Source organism: Mobula hypostoma, chromosome 18, assembly GCF_963921235.1.
Source record: "Mobula hypostoma chromosome 18, sMobHyp1.1, whole genome shotgun sequence".
In the NCBI taxonomy this organism is placed as follows: domain Eukaryota; kingdom Metazoa; phylum Chordata; class Chondrichthyes; order Myliobatiformes; family Myliobatidae; genus Mobula; species Mobula hypostoma.
Window position 1 is genome coordinate 65,346,413 of NC_086114.1, and position 18,057 is coordinate 65,364,469.

General features: G+C 38.3%; 1 protein-coding gene across 6 annotated transcripts in view; it reads left to right on the forward strand.

The window, feature by feature from the left end:
- Positions 1-18,057, forward strand: part of myo9aa (myosin IXAa) — a 366,573-nt gene that overhangs the window by 289,123 nt on the left and 59,393 nt on the right. For 5 of the 6 annotated variants that reach the window (XM_063071043.1, XM_063071045.1, XM_063071046.1 and 2 more), the window contains 2 exons: positions 9,705-9,810; positions 10,560-10,772. In XM_063071043.1, coding sequence (XP_062927113.1) covers positions 9,705-9,810; positions 10,560-10,772 — 319 coding nt within the window. The remainder of the gene's footprint in view (positions 1-9,704; positions 9,811-10,559; positions 10,773-18,057) is intronic. The other variant, XM_063071047.1, reaches the window with a different exon arrangement.

The window sequence follows — 18,057 nt, forward strand, 5'->3', positions numbered from 1 at the left end:
TAACAAATCCCCACAATATGCCTCTTCTTCCCCACCCGACTTCTCTTCTGAGTCACAGAGCCAGACTTTAGTGTCAGAGACCCGACCATTGTGACTTTACTCTGTTAGGTCAACCTCCCAACAGTATCCAAAGTACTCCAGGGGTACTCTGCACTTGCTTCTTAACCCCTTTCCCCTTCCTGACTGTCACCTAGTTTCCTGTGTCCTACACATTGGGTGTCTCTATTTGTCCTATCTATTACCCCTTCAGCCTATCAAATGATCTGAAATTCATCCATTCCAACTCCTTAACTCTGATTGTTAGAAGCTACAGCTGGATGCGCTTCTCGCAGTTGTAGCCATTAGAGGTCTTCCTGCTTCCCACATCTCACAAGAGCATTCAACTATCCTGCCTGGCATCTCTACTATCCAACCTGAGCAAATATAAAGAAGGGAAGGAAAAAAAAAGCAACTTTACTTAGAGCTTTTCGTTTTTGCCTTCTCTCACTCAAGCCTCTCCTTGCTAAAACCTGGAAGAGCTAATGCCTCCAGATCACCACTCTGACTCTGTCCATTCAGATGATGGCCGCCGCGCTTGTCCCTGCCTTCCTTTAATTTGCTTTTGCTCATCGGTCACTGTTCAAAGCTCAAGTCACTTGCTTATTCTGTTCCAGCAATTATGACATGGGATGGAGTTTGCTGAGTTTTTTTTTACAGAAATAGTAGGGGACTAAATGGCTGAAGAAACAAGTGAACAAAGTACACAAATGTTTGCTTTGACTACTTTACATGTCAACTAAGAAGGATTTTATTAATCACACCTATTAGAGGTTAAGTCACAGGTGACAGTTAATTTTGCTTTGTTGAAGCATATACACTCAGTGTAGCGACTTTATTTGGTACCACCTGTACATAATAAAGTAGCCACTGAGTGTATGTTTGTGGTCTTCTGCTGCAACCCATCCACTTGAAGGTTCGACATGTGCATTCAGAGATGCTGTTCTGCACCCCACTGTTGTAAAGTGTGGTTATTTGAGTTACTGTCTCCTTCCTTTCAGCTCAAACCAGTCTGGCCATTCTCCTCTGATCTCTCTCATTAACAAGGCGTTTTCAACCGCAGAACTGCTCACTGGATGTTTTTTGTTTATCACACCATTCTCTGTAAACTCTAGAGACCATGAGAATCCCAGGAGATCAACAGTTTCTGAGATACTCAAACTATCCTAACTGGCATCAATAATCATTCCATGGTCAAAGTCACTTAGATCACATTCTTTCCCCTGTTGGATATTTGCTCTGAATAACAATTGAACCTCTTGGCATTGCATGCTTTTATGAATGTGCTGCTGTCAATGATTGGCTAATTAGATATTTGCATTTACGAGCAGGTGTACATGTAACCTAATAAAGTAGCCACTGAGTGTAGATTATAGAAAACTTCGTGAATCTGGCAAAAATGCATTAATGTAGAAAGCAGTGCAATGAGCATTGTCTTCCTCACAGTGAGGTAAAGGGTGCAGGCAGAACCTACAGACAGTAATTAGGTTTTGTAGTTTCAAAATGCTTTGTAAACAAATTTTACATGCAGGCAATGATTAACTAAAGTGTATTCTGACATTTTGTTTGTACTTGCATCCACTGGTCCATATCAGAGCATCTTATTATTTTGGTAGATTATGTTCAAAGACCTGCTTTTTCATCAAAATGAACAGTATACACAAATGTGCAAAAGTGAAGTTAAAAGACTATTGTGACAACCTGATCTATATGCAGCCTTATTCACAGTTCTGCCCGACCTATGTAACATTACTTCCCAGAGAAGCAAAACAATGGTTCCCTGAGAAACAAAGAAAATTAACCAAGCAATTTTACCCATTCATGCCACAAAGAATTAACTACTTATGTTTATCTGACCCTAGTTGTGTGATGACTTGTGTCAATGACATTTTGTATTTAAAATATTCAAATTTGACCTCATTATAGTGTCGCAGGGACTACTCAGAACAGTAATGTTCATATAAAGCTTCAAGGATACTTGGCTTCATTAAGCTGAACATAGAATACCAGAGCTGGAGGGTTATGGTACAACTTTATAAAGCATTGGAGCGTTGTGTGAGTGCAGGGGATATTGTTGCCTGGGAACATTTCAGAGGAAGGACTGAATAGACTGGGATCTATTTCTTGGAGTAAAGAGGCTGAAGGGTACCTCATTTGTACATGCAAAACTGAGAGGGGCATAGATTGGGTAGATAATAAGAAACTTCCTCACAGCAGAGATTATTTTAAACTAGCAGGCATAGGTTTAGCGTAAGATGTGTAGAACATGTCAAGGGAATGTAAGGAAGAGTTTTTTTCCGACTCAGATAGTGTTTGGAATCAGGAACACTAGTGACCTGATGGTGAACACACAATATTTGAAAACTATCTACATGAACATTTAAATCACTGAGATGTGCAAAGCTTTGAACCAAGCACTAATAGGTAAGTTTGGCATCAATAGGTACTTGTTGATTTACATGGACATTTAAAAAAAAATCAATACCAATACAACTATGTCTTCCAAACCAACATCGAACCTGTGCAAAATTGCATACTGGACTGTGATGGAGATTAGGTGACTGGAGGCATAGAACTGCAGTTCTACAGTGTGGCAGAATTGAAGAATTCAATAGAACCTTGAGGAAATTTTAAATGGAAATGAAGAAACAGGCTTGCAAGAGAATAGGGTGAAAGTGGCACCCAATAAAGTTCCGGGCACAGAGTCACAGAATATGGAAACAGACCCATCAGTCTGTCCATCCACGCTGATCAGGATGCCCACTTGAGTAAGTCCCACCTGGCTGTGTTTGACATATATCTCTTTAATTCTTTCCTGTCCATGTATCTTTCCAAATGTTGGTGTGCCCACCTCAACCAGTTCATCTGCCAGTTCGTTCCCTGTCTCCATAGAGAATTAGGAAAATACGCCACAAAGTTTGTGTATAGAAGTAGAATCTAAAGCAGGTATATGTGCTGATGGAGTTCACTTTTTTTGCAGTAAAAATTGGAAAGACATTGAATACTTACATCATTCATTAAGTCACTTGCTAATCAGTGTTTTGAGAGCATATAGACCTTTTTGGGTTTTTAATTTAGAATAAGTCTTAGTACTTTTGAAATGGTCTGTTAACAGTTTTCCCCTACATAGTTTCTTGTTACCTGAAATAAGTAATATTTTGCAGTGTGGCAATAAAAAATCTGTTCTAATTTGGATAGGTTGATTATGAAGGATTGGATGTCTTGAAGGTTGGTTGTTGTGCAGATTGCCCTTGACAAGAAAATAGCATTTGTGCCACAATGGTGCCTGGCAATGCCCATAAAAGGAGCCTCACCACTTACTTTTGACATTTGTTGGCTTTATAATCCCAGCATCAACGTCCCAGATGCCACAATTTATCAGCCACATGAAACCATGACAAGGAGAGCAGTTAAGAGGTTATTCCTGCAATGAGTGGCTTCCTGACCCATTAAATTTTTTCCCACCAGATGTGAGGTACAAGTCCAGAGCATTATAGAATCCTTTCCATTGCCTTGATCTGTTCAGCTTCCTGTGATTACATGGGTTTCCTCCCACATTCCAAAGGCATGTATTGGCTGGTTAATTATTCTTGTTATGTAAATAATTGGAGTTGGTTTATTATTGTCATATGTACCGAGATGCAGTGAAAACCTTGTCTTGTATATTGTTCATACAGATCATTCCATTACAGTGCGTTGAGATAGAACAAGACGAAACAATAACAATACAAATAAAAGATAGTGCAGGTAGAAATAGGGTGCAAGGTCATAAGGTAGATTGTGAGGTCGAGAATCCATCTTATCATACTAGAGAATCATTTAATAGTCTTCTAACACTGAGATAGAAGTTGTCCTTGAACCTGGTGGTACATGATTTCAGGCTTTTGCATTTTCTTCCTGATGGGAGCAGGGTGAAGAGAGAATGTACATATTAAAGCAGGGAGAAGTTAAAAATGTCTGCAAATACCCTTATCAGCTTATCTGCACAGGATCTAAGGATACAACCGGGACACCATCTGGTCCAGCTGCTTTCCGCGGGTTTGCTATCTGTAAGGCTAACTGATCAAATCTGGCGGTGTTGAAGAAAAAAATGGGAGTAATGGAAATGATTGATGGATTTGGTGGGCTGAAAAGCCTCCATGTTATGTGGCTCTGAATGCAGCTTAGCTGGACTTTACTCACCACCTTAAACAGTTATTCCCTCCACATCCTGTATACAGTGGTTGAAGTGTGTTCCATCTGCAAAGTACACAGTGGTTTGGACTGCACCAGCCAAACCTGTACCTTCCAACTTAAAGAAGGGCAAGGTGAACTGACGCACTGTCACCTGCAGTTTCTCCATAAGGCATAGGACCAGAATTAGGCCATTCAGCTCATCGAGTCAGCTCCACCATTCGGTAATGGCTCATCTATTATCTCCTCTCAACCCCATTCTGCTGCCTTCTCCCAGAAGTCTTTGACACCCTTACAAATCAACAACATTTCAACCTCTGCTTTAAATATACCCAATGAATTCCACAGATTCACCACCTCTGGGTAAAAAAATTCCTCCTTATTGCTTTTCTAAAGGAACACCCTTCTGTTCTGAGGCTGTGCCCTCTGGTCCTAGATTCACCCACTATCTGAAACATCCTCTCCATGTTCACTCTCCTCCAGGTTGCACGCAACTTGATTTGGAAATATATTAATTGTTCTTCATCATTAGTTTTAAATGCTGAAACCTAACAGCATTGTTGGAGTACTTGAATCTTATTGGTTTGCAACCAATTGGTGGCACAGTAGCTCAGCCGTTAGTACAACACTTTACTGTGCCAGTGATTGGAATATCATAGTTCAATTCCCACCACTGTCTGTAAGGAATTTGTACATTCTCCCCATCACTGTATGGGTTTTCTTTGAGTGCCTCAGTTTCCTCCCACATTCCAAAATACAATATGTTCGGGTTAGTAATTTGTGGGTATGCTATATTGGTATGGCAGCATTGCAATGCTTGCGGGCTACCCCCAGGCTCCATTTCACAGTATGTATTAATATACGTGTGACAAATAAGGTTAATCTTTTTAAGTCTTCTTCACTTCATTGTGGGAAGATAGGGAATGGGCAATATTTTCAAGTTCAAGTTTAATTGTCATTCAACTATGCACATGAATACGGCCAAACAAAACAGAGTTCCTCCGGGGCCAAGGTATAAAGCACAGTACATACAGTCACAGCACATGGTTACAATAGCATATACAGTCACAAAAAATTAATATTAACACAGGTCCCTGAGTGGCATGACCTGTAGATTAATGGTGCATGGAATGTTGTCCTGAAGCCACGTTTCTGTAAGAGAAAGCATGCAGCAGTTCTTCATCTTGTGCTGTCGAAGGCAATCCAGCTCGTCTTCCTGGGAGTGAACACTAGAGAGCAACACTAATGGGAGAACTGCCTTGCAGGAGCCGGCCCCCAAACTGGTACAGATACCAGCGTGCCCACCGAGCCTTGTTCTCTCCCAAATGCCAGCGGCGCTTCCTCCCCTGGGTGGCTGTAACAGGTGACACTAGTCCAGGCAAAAATCGAGACCACACAGCTCCCCTGTCATTGGTCTCACCAATGAACCAGACCCAGTATTTTGTATTACCAATGTCCATCAGGGTCTTGCAATCACAAGACAAGTGTTCAAGATGCACATTTACACCATTTGGACCCAGAGAGTCTGCTGCAACCAAGTATGCTGCCGCCATCTTAACCGGAAATCCTACAGTAATTGCTGGACTTGCCATTGATGCCAGATCTGTAGATTTTTGATTAGAAAGCTGTATTCATCCATATATTCAAAGTTTTTTTTAAATTTCTGAGCTACTGACTCTCAGTTTCACCTGCTTGTGGCTGTACTTAAGTAGTGTTCAATTTAAAGTGTGAGTCATTAATTGGGTGTTGCAAGAGTGTTGTCTAATGACTATGTAACGCACAGAAGAGTGGAATCTAATAACTACTGAGATAAGCATAACAGCGTGCTTTGTCATTTATAGCTCCAAATTATTTTCTTGGATTTCTTTCTATTCTTCTGAAGAGTTGATAAGGGAATTGTTAACATGCAGTTGAGTATAGAGCTAGAGTTTAATGTTCAAGGCAATGAATAATATTCTATTAATAAGACCATGAGACATAGCATCAGAACTAAGCCAATCAGTTCATCGAATCTGCTCTGCCATTCCATCATGGCTGATTTATTATCCTACTCAACCCCATTCTCCTGCCTTCTCCCTAATTTAGCCTTGACACTCTGACTAATCAAGAAGTTATCAACCTCCACTTTAGATATACTCAATGACTGTCTGTCTGTGGCAATCATTTCCACAGATTCACCACCCTCTGGCTAAAGAACTTCCTCCTCATCTCTGTTCTAAGTAAACATCTCTCTATTCTGAAGCTTCATCACGCTATATGTTATGGGTTTGGGTAGCTCATTTCCCAGCTTCGGAACATAAGTGTCCTACCACTAGTGAAGTACTTTTGAAATATAGTCACTGTTGCAGTATAGCACCATCAGTCAGTGAGGTAACTGATCGGATCATCTAGTGTTACTGAAATTACTGAAGCTTTGGCCAGGATGGAAGAGAAATCCTACTGCTTTGTTAGACACTTGGGATCTTTTATGTTCAGAAGACAGCTTGGTTTTATTTTAATTATAACTCTGAAGTACATTAGCTTTTGATAGTGCTGCACTCTCTCATTGCTGTGTTTAAGATTGTTTGTTGCCATTCTTTTGAACATGAGTCCCGGTGTGTCTCAATTAAACAAGATCCACTGTTTCTGCAGATTCATAAGGAGAAGGAAATGATTGTTACTCTGATGCAGCAGGAAAAAACACAATAAGCATAAAGAACACAATAAAAAAACAATTATAAATATAAAAGCAATCCTATAAAATGCAGTGTATAAGTAGCTGTTATATACAGTGGACTCTGTTTAATTGGGACACACTGGGATCAGTTCATTTTGGCCCAATTAAGTGGCTGCCCCAATTAGTCAAAATTTCATCGAAGTAGTTAAAAGGTGTATTTAAAAAAAGACAAACTAGTGATGATTAACTGAGTAACAATTTATCTATGAAATACAGAACAATTTAGAACACTAACAATATTTCTGTGTACTATAAAACTGTGCATTAGTTCTTAATAGATATCGACAGAGGAATTCATTTGCCATGTTCTTTTGATTGACTGTAAATGAACAAAATCAGCTTAGGCACCTTGTGTAGATAGTGGACTACCAGCATACAATGCTTTTGAGGATTGCATTCTCCAAATTTTCATTTTCATTGTAACACTCAAGATGATTGTCAATACCTTCAAATTCCCTTGTATTTCTTAACTTATTGAAGTAGTGAAATCATTTCAATTTCACTCCTGGTCATTTCTGGCATCTCCAAGCCGGAATGCTTGAAACAGCAGTGAGGAAAGCAGTTCTGAATTGTTTTAATGGTCATTTCTCGCCAACTGTCAGTGAGAAAAATCACTGCTTTTTGAACACAAACTCATGCAAATGACACTATTTAAAAACTGATTGTTATATGCACAGTGTAAAATCTAACAGTGTGTGCGTGACATTTCTTACAAGAATATTTAAGTAATTTTCCATATATACAGGATTCTGACCTATTAGCCATTATTTAAAAAATGAATCCTTTAGTAAAAGGTTTTATTGGGAAAATTTATAATTTACTGTTACAACAGTACAATTACCCTTCACTTGAGATTAAGCGAGATTGGGAAAAAGAGCTTAACATGACCTTGATAACAGAGGATTGGTTGCGAATTTTGAAGTTGGTTAACTCTTTTTTGATTTGTGCCAGTCACTCTTTAATTCAATTTAAAATTGTACATCGTTACTATTTGACAAAGGAGAGACTGTCTAAAATGTTTCCTAATGTTGATAGACAGTGTGATAGATGTAAAACCGAGACAGCTACATTGACACATATGTTATGGTCGTGTTCTGTATTGAAACAGTTTTGGAAATCTATTTTCTCTGCAATTTCTAAAGCTTTAAAAACTAATTTACAACCTAATAACTTAACAGTTTTGTTCGGTATAATCCCTCAATATATTCATGGTATTTCTATATCAGACCAACATGTAATTGCATTTGTTACATTATTGGCCAGAAGGGCTATTTTATTGAAATGGAAAGATGCCTCTGCTCCCACTTTGATACAATGGTTCCCTCAGGTGATGCTATGTCTTAGTGTGGAGAAAATCAGAAGTCGAACTTTTGATCCTCGATTTGACTTTAAGAAAAGGTGGAGTTCTTTTGCCCGCTACTATCATCTGATTTGAGTTAATTTAGATGGTTTCCTTCTGATTCTTGTGTAAATGGATTTGAGTTGGCGGATTGATATTTTTTTCTTTTATGGAAGCTTGTATGGCCTATAGCTCCGGGGTTGTGCTCCCAATGGTTTTTTTTTTCGTTTTTTTTTTGTTTTAGTTAGTAGGGGTTTTTTTTTTCCTCCTTTTTTTCCACAAAAAATATTCTTAACTTTATTTTTTCCTTCTTATTATTGATATATTGTTTAGCTTTGTTAAGCAGTTATTTGGTATTTTAATTCCTCATTGTACATATTAACATGTTGACTTGATTACCTTAATGTGCTTTTTGTTGATCTTCAATAATTAATAAGAAAGACTTAAAATGAAAAAAAACTACCAGTGAGAAAAATCAATGCTTTTTGAACACAAACTCAAGCAAATGACACTATTTAAAAACTGATTGTTATATGCACAGTGTAAAATCTAGCGGAATGTGCGTGACTGACGATAGTTAGGAACTGTTTGACAACAGTCTTCTGCCCCAGTTAAGCTGCATGGTGTCCCGAATATTCAAAGGGAATTCTGGCTATCTTAACAATTTAGTTTTTGTTCTTTAAGAATTGTCCCAAATAAACGGTTGCCCCAATTAACTGATGGCCCCATTAACCGGAATCCACCATGTATATAGTATGATTATATGTATGTAAATTGACACTAGTTGTTGTGTATTTAGCCATGTGATGGTCATTGTGTTTTTTTTTACCATTGATCCCGATTGTGCTGTCAAATTATGTCTTTGGTGTATTTGAGTATTATCTATCATTAATATGTTGGCGTATGGCCAAGTGGTTAAGGCGTTTGTCTAGTGATTTGAAGGTTGCTAGTTCGAGCCTTGGCTAAGGCAGCGTGTGTATCCTTGAGCAAGGCACTTAACCACACATTGCCCTGCGACGACACCGGTGCCAAGCTGTATGGGTCCTAATGCCCTTCCCTTGGACAACATAGGTGGCGTGGAGAGGGAAGACTTGCAGCATGGGCAACTGCTGGTCTTCCATACAATCTTTCCCAGGCCTGCACCCTGGAAACCTTCCATGGAGCAAATCCATGGTCTCATGAGATCAATGACAAATTAATATTAAGACACACAGTAGCTTAGCAGTTAGCATTACGTTTTAGACCACCAGCTGTAAGATTGGGACTATATTCCCAGTGATCGTATGTTTTTCCCATGACCACATGTTTTCTCTGGGTGCTCCAGTTTCCTCCCACAGTCCAAAGGACTAGGGTTAGTAAGTCACTGCAAGCAATGCACTTCACTCTGTTTTGTTGTTTTAATATATATGTAACAAATAAGGTTAATCTTTTATTTTACAGTGTTGACAAAGATCTTGTGAATCTGGAAAAATATCCAACTTTTTCCAAAGAAGATGAAGCTTTCAGGGAAAAGATGGTGAAAATGTCACAGCCAAAAATAACCGATGTAAGCAATTTAAATCTCTTTGTTAGATTATGAAGTTCAGGATACGATGAATCATTTGGTTAAGAGAGCACAAGTCTGTGGTGAATGAGATTTATTTAAATTAAATCTTGTACAGTGTCCAACTGTGGAAACTAACAAGACTATGATTCAGCTTTGAGATTTATAATACTCAATCCACCTTTACACTTGAGTTTTCATAAGAAGCATAAAAAGATTTAATCTTTTATTTTGTTTCTTTATTTTTTTTACCCATGCCCTATCCCCTGATGAGGCAAACTGGGTTGGGTGACAACCACCTTCCTGCAGTTTCTACCAAATAGTTTATTGGGGGTTGTCAGTCTTTGACTGTTGTGGGTGTGGGTGGGGGCAACAGTAGTGGGGAGACATTGTATCAAAGCACAATTCTGTCCCATTACTCTAACTTAACATTCCAACAGAAACTGCAGGATGGTGATTGTAGGAAAGAGCCATCATGAATGAAATGCTATCTAGCTTGAAAATCTCTGACTTCTTTAAGTTAATGCTACAGCTGTATGTTCCTACTCCTGCAGAGATCTAAATATGTTTTTGTTAAACTTAGCAATGGCTTTGACCTCTTGCAATATTTACATTCTTCACTACTATAACCTGTCTTTTTAGTAGTGTGTTTTGTGTAGTTTTCCTCGAGGCTTATGGTGATCCAGTGCGTCATTGGGACACTGTCCTCATTGTTACGTGTTTTGATTTTTGTGTGTTATTCGGTCAATCAGGTTGCAAGACCAGTGCACAAAAAGAGAGCCCGCATGGCGCGGACCCGCTCTGATTTCTTGACTAGAAGCTGTAACGCTGAAGGGGAGGGCGAGACTGAGGAAGAGGAGTATGATGACCCCTCCATTGAGCCCCCTCTCTCCCCCAGCCAACCAAGATCTGAGCTGAGGGCCAAGGACAGTGCCGGACAGGCCTGTTACAGTGACTCAGAAATGGTAAATAAATTATGGCCAGTTGGGTGTGAGGCAAATCTGGGAGCATCTCTTTGCTAACCCTTACTATGGAGTAGAAAGCAATACTGACATCTGGAACTGCTTAACTTCCCCACCTTTCAGATTTTAGAAGGTAACACTCAATGCATTAGTACAGTGGCCTATCCTGTGGATTCTTGTCTCATGTCCACCGTGTTGTGTACTGCAGTTTTATTTTTATGCACAATCTTTAATGTTCTTAACCCAAACAATTTTTCAGTTGTTTGTCATGCAGAATATTAGTTGCATTATTGGCAATGAATGGTACAATTGTTGTATTTCAGCAGATTGAGATATAATATGCACATCCCACATTATATTTATTGAGTAGGATTTATTTTTATAAATCGCAGATTTTACTGCCAGATCTCTGAATGCAACACCCAAGTGACCAGTATTGAGATGGATTCCTGCAGAATATACATTTAAAACATCTCCAGAAATGTGAAATAAAAACAGGAAATTCTGGAAATACTCAGCAGGCAGCTTCTGTGAAGAGAGAAACAGAGATAACAGTTCAGTTTGATGACCTCTCACACTGACCTGCTGAGTATTCACAATGCTTTCTGTTTTTATTTCTGGAGTTCCTTTTCAAATTTAGAATCCTGAGATTGTTGTATTTTAGGCCCTTTTCTCTATTCTGAAGCTGCACAAAATTGTGTTGGTGCTTTAGAATAATCACACATTATCACACACATTTCATCCCTTGCCTGAAATACAACATATTTTCTCCTCAGTAGATTTTACTAATTTGACTAGCAGACTTGCATTAAAATATTTGGGTGCATCCCATTTCAGTTGCTCATCTCCAGAAGCATTCATTTGCTGTTTTCAGTTACTCAACTAATAATAATAATAAAAATAATAACTTTATTTATAGATCACTTTCCATACAGATGATGTAGTTCAATGGAATAAAAGTATAAATATGAAAATAAAAATAATCATGAAAATGAAGACGTTATTTAAAAGCCATGTTAATTAAATAGGTTTCGAGCTGATGTTTAAAAGTGACAACTGAGTCTGCTTCCCTTAATGATACTGGCATTGCTCATTTTAAGCCAAACAATAACTCAGCATAGATTGGGGGTAAAATGGAGAGAGCAAGGTCGACCTTCTTCACATCTAATTTTGATAGAGCATGTTATGAAGATTGGAAGGAACTCTATTACAGTGATACACTTGCTTAACTATGAGGCAAGAGCTCACTTCACAAGTGAAGTATTAATTACTGCAGCAACCCAAAGGATTTAACCCAGCAAGTGAAGTATTAATTACTGCAGCAACCCAAAGGATTTAACCCAGCAAGTGAAGTATTAATTACTGCAGCAACCCAAAGGATTTAACCCAGCAAGGGTTGACATTTTCAAGAGGGAGAGCCCACAAAATGAAGGATACATAAAGTAAGGTTCTTTTGAATGTGATTGAGTGTTTCCTTTTATTGCTCTGGAAATCCCTGCTAAACTCTAGATTATCTGATCATGCTGTTATTGTACTGGATATGGGCCATTCTGTTACTAAGGTGATTTTCTACACTAGCCCCTTCTACTTCCCCAAGTTGTGATGGCCATCACAGTATTCACCTAGTCATCCTTATTTACAAGATTACTGCATGCCATAACTTACCTAATTGCACTGCATTAGTTTGCAAATTTACTTTGCTTCATTCACAATTAATGGCTCCAATCAATCTATATTCTAATATTTCAATTTTATTAACAGCATGTGGGGCGGCTAGACGCTACCGCCTTTATTTTTCTTTCCCTGGCAATTTTGTGTTGACTTAATAAATAAGTGCTGAGAATTTTTGTTTATTTTTTAAATAAGTGTGAACTATCAATATAATTGTGAATATTTTTATGAAGTGTCTCTTGTGAATGTTTTTCATTTCGCTTGCTGTTTTAATTTTCTATCCAAGATTATCAAACGGTTTCTTCCAAGGTATGTCATATATTGAGTAAGGGTTTTATTTTGACGTATCTAATTTGTTCAAGGGTATATGGCGATGCCCATGTCTGACTTCCCTTATCCACCCCTTACCCTCATGCCGTTACAGCTTGCAAATTGCTTTCTTTGTTCACAAACTAAACGCTGAAAAAGTAGAGCAGATCAGGCAGCATCAGTAAAATGAGAAAGAGTTAATTTTTTATTTTCTTGCATATGTGATAGTGACACTGACGATCTGTAACCTGGGGACAAGTATCACTGCTGCACATGGATTGTAATGTGTTTAAGAGTGAATGAAAGATCCTTGTGCATAGATACTTCATAATATCTTTTAACTCCTATAAGTTTTTTTTTTAAACAGAGTCAACGTTGATGACTACTTGGAAATTGTACCAGGAAAACAATTGTTACAATAATTTCCTTTCTAATAGCAGCTCATGTTCAAGTTGAAAGTGTAGGTTTCACTGGAGTAAGTGATGGGATGTTAATAAACTTGGATTGTCTGGGTGTTTGGTTGAACCAGTTCAATGGCTATTGGGCTGCTAAAGGGGGAGAAAAAAGCAATATTTTTGGCCTTTCAAGTAAATTTGCCAATCACTCAGAAACTAGAATTCAGTTAAAGCACACAATGTCCACCATCGTACTTCTTAATAAAATGAGTTGACCATCTTAGTTTCATCACTGGAGAAGATTAATGAACTGCTGAAGTTTGGTTCAAAACACATTCTATAATGTGATTAATGTAACACTGGAGATGAAATATTCACTGAACTTTATATTTTGTGTGTTTCTTGTCAGATGTTCTTAATTCATCACCTTAAACTGTGACCTCCTGCCACCACAGTTTGATGGATCAGAAGTGATATAGCTGATGGTTTCCCCTGGTACATTTGAAGGACATTATTTGTAGTTGGACTCTTGAAAGTCTCCCACCATTCATTATACTTTATTCATCTGATAATAATGACCTCTTAGGTGGAATTGGAGGTAATAAAGGCCCATGTTTTTCAATTGCCTCAGAGTGCTTGACAAAAGAATGTTAATGCAAAGTTGGGTGGGGGGGGGTGGAATAGATAGGTCTTGCAGCTCTTTTATCATCGTAATATTAAATAATATCCATTATAAACTTTTAACCTTTTTGGAGAGGAATCTGGAAGCTCCAGAGGTTATTGTTTCTTTTTGAGTAAATCTGATATCCATAGAAACAGAGTTTATAGAGTTCTAACAGAATCACTTTTCAGACATCCCTCTCCTGGAAGTTTCAGGAGTCTCCCGCATATTGATAGTGGCTCCCTGATGCACGCAAATTATATATAATATCCTGGAAATCGATTTTTTTGAGAGTGAGGGGGAGAGAGAGAGTGAGAGAGAGAGAGTGCCATGGCAGAGTGCTCCAAAAAAAGAAAATATAAAACGTACGTCACCCCAGACTACACTGAAGTATACCCCTGACTAATAGCGGTCAAAAATAATGACAGTGTTGCTCGCTGCACTGTTTGCAACTGTGACTTTTCTATTGCCCATGGTGGGTTAAGACTGTAAAAGACATGTTGAGGTGAGTTTAACAGATGTCATTCGTTCATTAGCATAGCTAATGTTATTTAAATTAGCTGGCTAGCTGCTAAGGAGCTACTCTATTGCAGACATCCCACCTCTCCCGGAAGTTCCGGGGAGTCTCCCGCAAATTGATGGTGCTACCTCCCTGAAATGAGGTTTTGCAGGGTGGGATGTCTGACTTTTATAGACACACATTGTACTCTCCCTAGTGTATTTCCCCATCTTGTCTTGAACTCCCCTTCCAATAAATTGGTCTTGCTTTTGTTGGGAGTTACGTTTAGAATCTTGTAGAGCTGGGTTGCAACTATTTGTGTGGGAAAGAAGTGCGGGACCAGGGAAGTGCACTATGAACAGAGCAACGTGTCTATACGATAGTGTGGATTTATGCAAGGGTACTGTTCCTTAAAATTAAAATCTGTAACATAAGTAAGTGCTGCTCCTTGAGTTTTTGAAAAGCTGTATTGTGCAATGTGAGAAAGTTAGAGATACAGGAGAAAATGTTCATTATTGATTCACAAATAATAGCATTGAGATACATTTCAATTTTGTATCAACATAATTATAAAAAAAAGGTCAGGTTCAAGTTTATGATCACCTGACTGTACATATATACAACCAAATAAAACAACAGTCCTCTGGACCACTACATCCACAAAACATATATCACACACAGCTCATAAAACAAAATAGGTAATAAATATACAGTGTTTTGTCTCAGGCACCCTAGATTTTTTAATACAAATTTTGTTTTAGATGTTTGTTTTGTTTTCTGCATTAGTGTGTCAGTAGAAAAGACCAAAGTTTAGATGTCCACATAGTCATTTTCCAAAAACTTAATGTTAGAGAAATTCTTTAAAGAAAGTAACATATTAAGTAATAAACCACTTTTCAAGTTTAAAAAAACTGATTACTTGTAGATGTATAGCCCAGTGTACAATTAAACAGGATGCTGGTGATCAATGACATAATGATTTGAATGAATGAACTAAACCGACTAACTGAAAAAGAAACGGTGTAGAAGGAATCAAACTGGGCGAAGGACAACCAAACTATAAGGCAAGGGTGTAGCAGATGTGACAGTTTAACTCTCAAGTCATCAATTCTTACACCATGGCAAGAGTGAGCATAGCAGCAAGGCACAAAGTGGTCATCTTGCATCAGCAAGATCTCTTCCAAGCAGAAATTTTGCAGCAGACAGGAGTTTCAAGATGTGTTGTTCAAGCTCTTCTGAAGAAGCACAAAGAAACAGCATGGTTGAGGACCAGAAATGTAGTGGCCAGTCACAAAAACTGAGTGCAGTGAATGAGAGGTCTATCAAACTGACATTCCTTCTAAATCGGAAGAAGTCCAGCACTGCTAATAGCTCTGAATTCAGAAATCACTGAAGCTCAATACACCCCTCTACAATCTGGAGAAGTCTTGTCAGAAGTGGTCTTCGTGGAAAACTTGCTGCCAAACAGCCATTCTTCCATAGTAGAAACAAGGCCAAGAGACTCACTGTTGCAGAAAAACTCAAGAATTGAGAAGTACGAGTACATTCTCACCCATCACACAATACCATCAGGGTCTGATTGCTCCCAACTTCATTCTGCAGCAGGGCAATGACCCCAAACACACAGCCAAGGTCATAAAGACCATCTTCAGCAAAAAGAAGAATGAGGAGTTCTGCAGCAGGTGGTATGGCCTCCACAGAGCCCTGATCTCAACATCAAGGCTGTCTGGTATACCTGAGAGAGCAAATCTGCAGAAGAACTGTGGCAAGTTCTTCAAGATGCTTGGAACAGCCTACCAGCCAATTTTCTTATAAAACTGCACGACGGTGTACCCAAGAGAATTGATGCAACTTTAAAGGCAAAGGATGAGCTTTGATATTTAGAAACTTTTCATTTCATTATTTTTGAAGGCTTCTTTGCTTTACAGAATGTTTTTACATGTGCTTAAGACTTGTGCATAATACTGTAATTCATTGTTAATACATTATTATATACTTCTCAGTTTCAACAATATCACTTCATTAGAACAATAAAAATCTGTTTTCTCCTCTCTGAATTCAGATCTGCTGACATCTGCATACAATTTTCAGTGGCACGGACCAGTTCTGAGATGCTCCTGATGATACAGCGCCACCTTCAGGAACTATCTGAGTTTACAATTTTCTGCAGTTTTTCTGATCCTGTGCAATGGCCTCTCCATAGCAGATGGTGATGCAACCAGTTAGAGAGCTCTTCACAGTATATCTGGAGAGATTTGTGACATAACAATTCTCCTCAAACCCCTAATGAAATATAGTCTCTATTGTGCCTTCTTTGCATTAATATGTTGGGCCCAGGATAGAACCTCACAGATGCTGACACCCAGAAACTTGAAGTTGCTAATCCCTTGGTGAGGACTAGTGTGTGTTCCCTCAATTTCCTCTTCATGTAGTCCACAATCAATTCCTTGGCCTTACTGATGTGGCGTGCAAGGCTGTTGCTGTGACACCACTCAACCAGCTGATCTATCTTGCTCGTGTGTGCCTCCTGTAATTGACAGGGAGTATGAAGATAACAATTTGAACTGGTCACCTCCATATATATATGACCCATTTGAACTTGGTCTCCTCATACACAGATATTCTTAATTTCCTTGAAGGAAACCTGAAGTTGCAGACCTGGTTGTTTAATCCTCATTATTTCCAATAGATTAGGGTCATGAAAGTCAATAATCAAGTCAATATTACTTGAGCATTCATGCGCAAACTTGATACAGACATGAGACCAAGTTACTCTGGGTGGTGCATTGTTCAATGTGTCAGTTCCTCATCCACTCATGTTTTCTTGCCAAAAGATATTTAAAATGTTATTTCAATTTGTTTCTGTGCCTTTTACTTTCTATATTAAATGTTACCTTAAATGTTTTAATTTTCTGAATGTACATTATTTTCTGCGAAGTAACATTTTGGTAACTAACAAATTAACTTTGCAACTTCAGGTTTGCTTTCTTTTGGAAGTTGGCCTCATTGAAACTATGGAGGCTTCTTCAGCAATGGAAATGAACCTGTCTGCCACTAATTCTACAATTTTCATTCTTGTATTTTGCTGCCATCTTAAAGATTTCTTTTGGTTAACTTTGCATACATATAAAATGGGCTTGTTGTCAAATTTTGCAAATTACTTAAGTCTTTTCATGTATTCAGTTTATAAAACAACATTAAAGTCTCATCTGAAATATCTTACTCACTCACTAGCTATTCATTCTAGCACACCATAGAAAATTTAAGTGAGGAAGGGTTCCATTGTGTTTAAATGTTTTCATTGCATGGTCCTTATTTAACTTCAGATATCACAGAAGCTCTGCAATGCCTTGATCATTTTCCCACCCCAGTTTTCACAAAATGATATACATTTCTTCAATAAAAGCATAAACATAAAACATTACACAACAATGGCATAAAAATAGATACATTGAGTTATTTTCATGTTTGAATGTGTCACTTGGCTCTCAGCCTCACTGTAATGCACTGTAAAGCAAGTTTTAGTTTTGCCAAGATGAACATGTGGTTTGAGCAGAACTCATCTTTCATCTATGCACAGACCCATCACCACGTCCTGTAAGTACCTGGAAACTTTGCCATGACTGTTTAACTTCAATGTGTATGAAATTTTCTCAGTCTTTCAGATGGACCTGATATATTTAGTGATTTGAAGATAAGGTGACCTTTCACATCCGTTGAGATAAACCTTTTACTGATTTACAAAAGTTAATT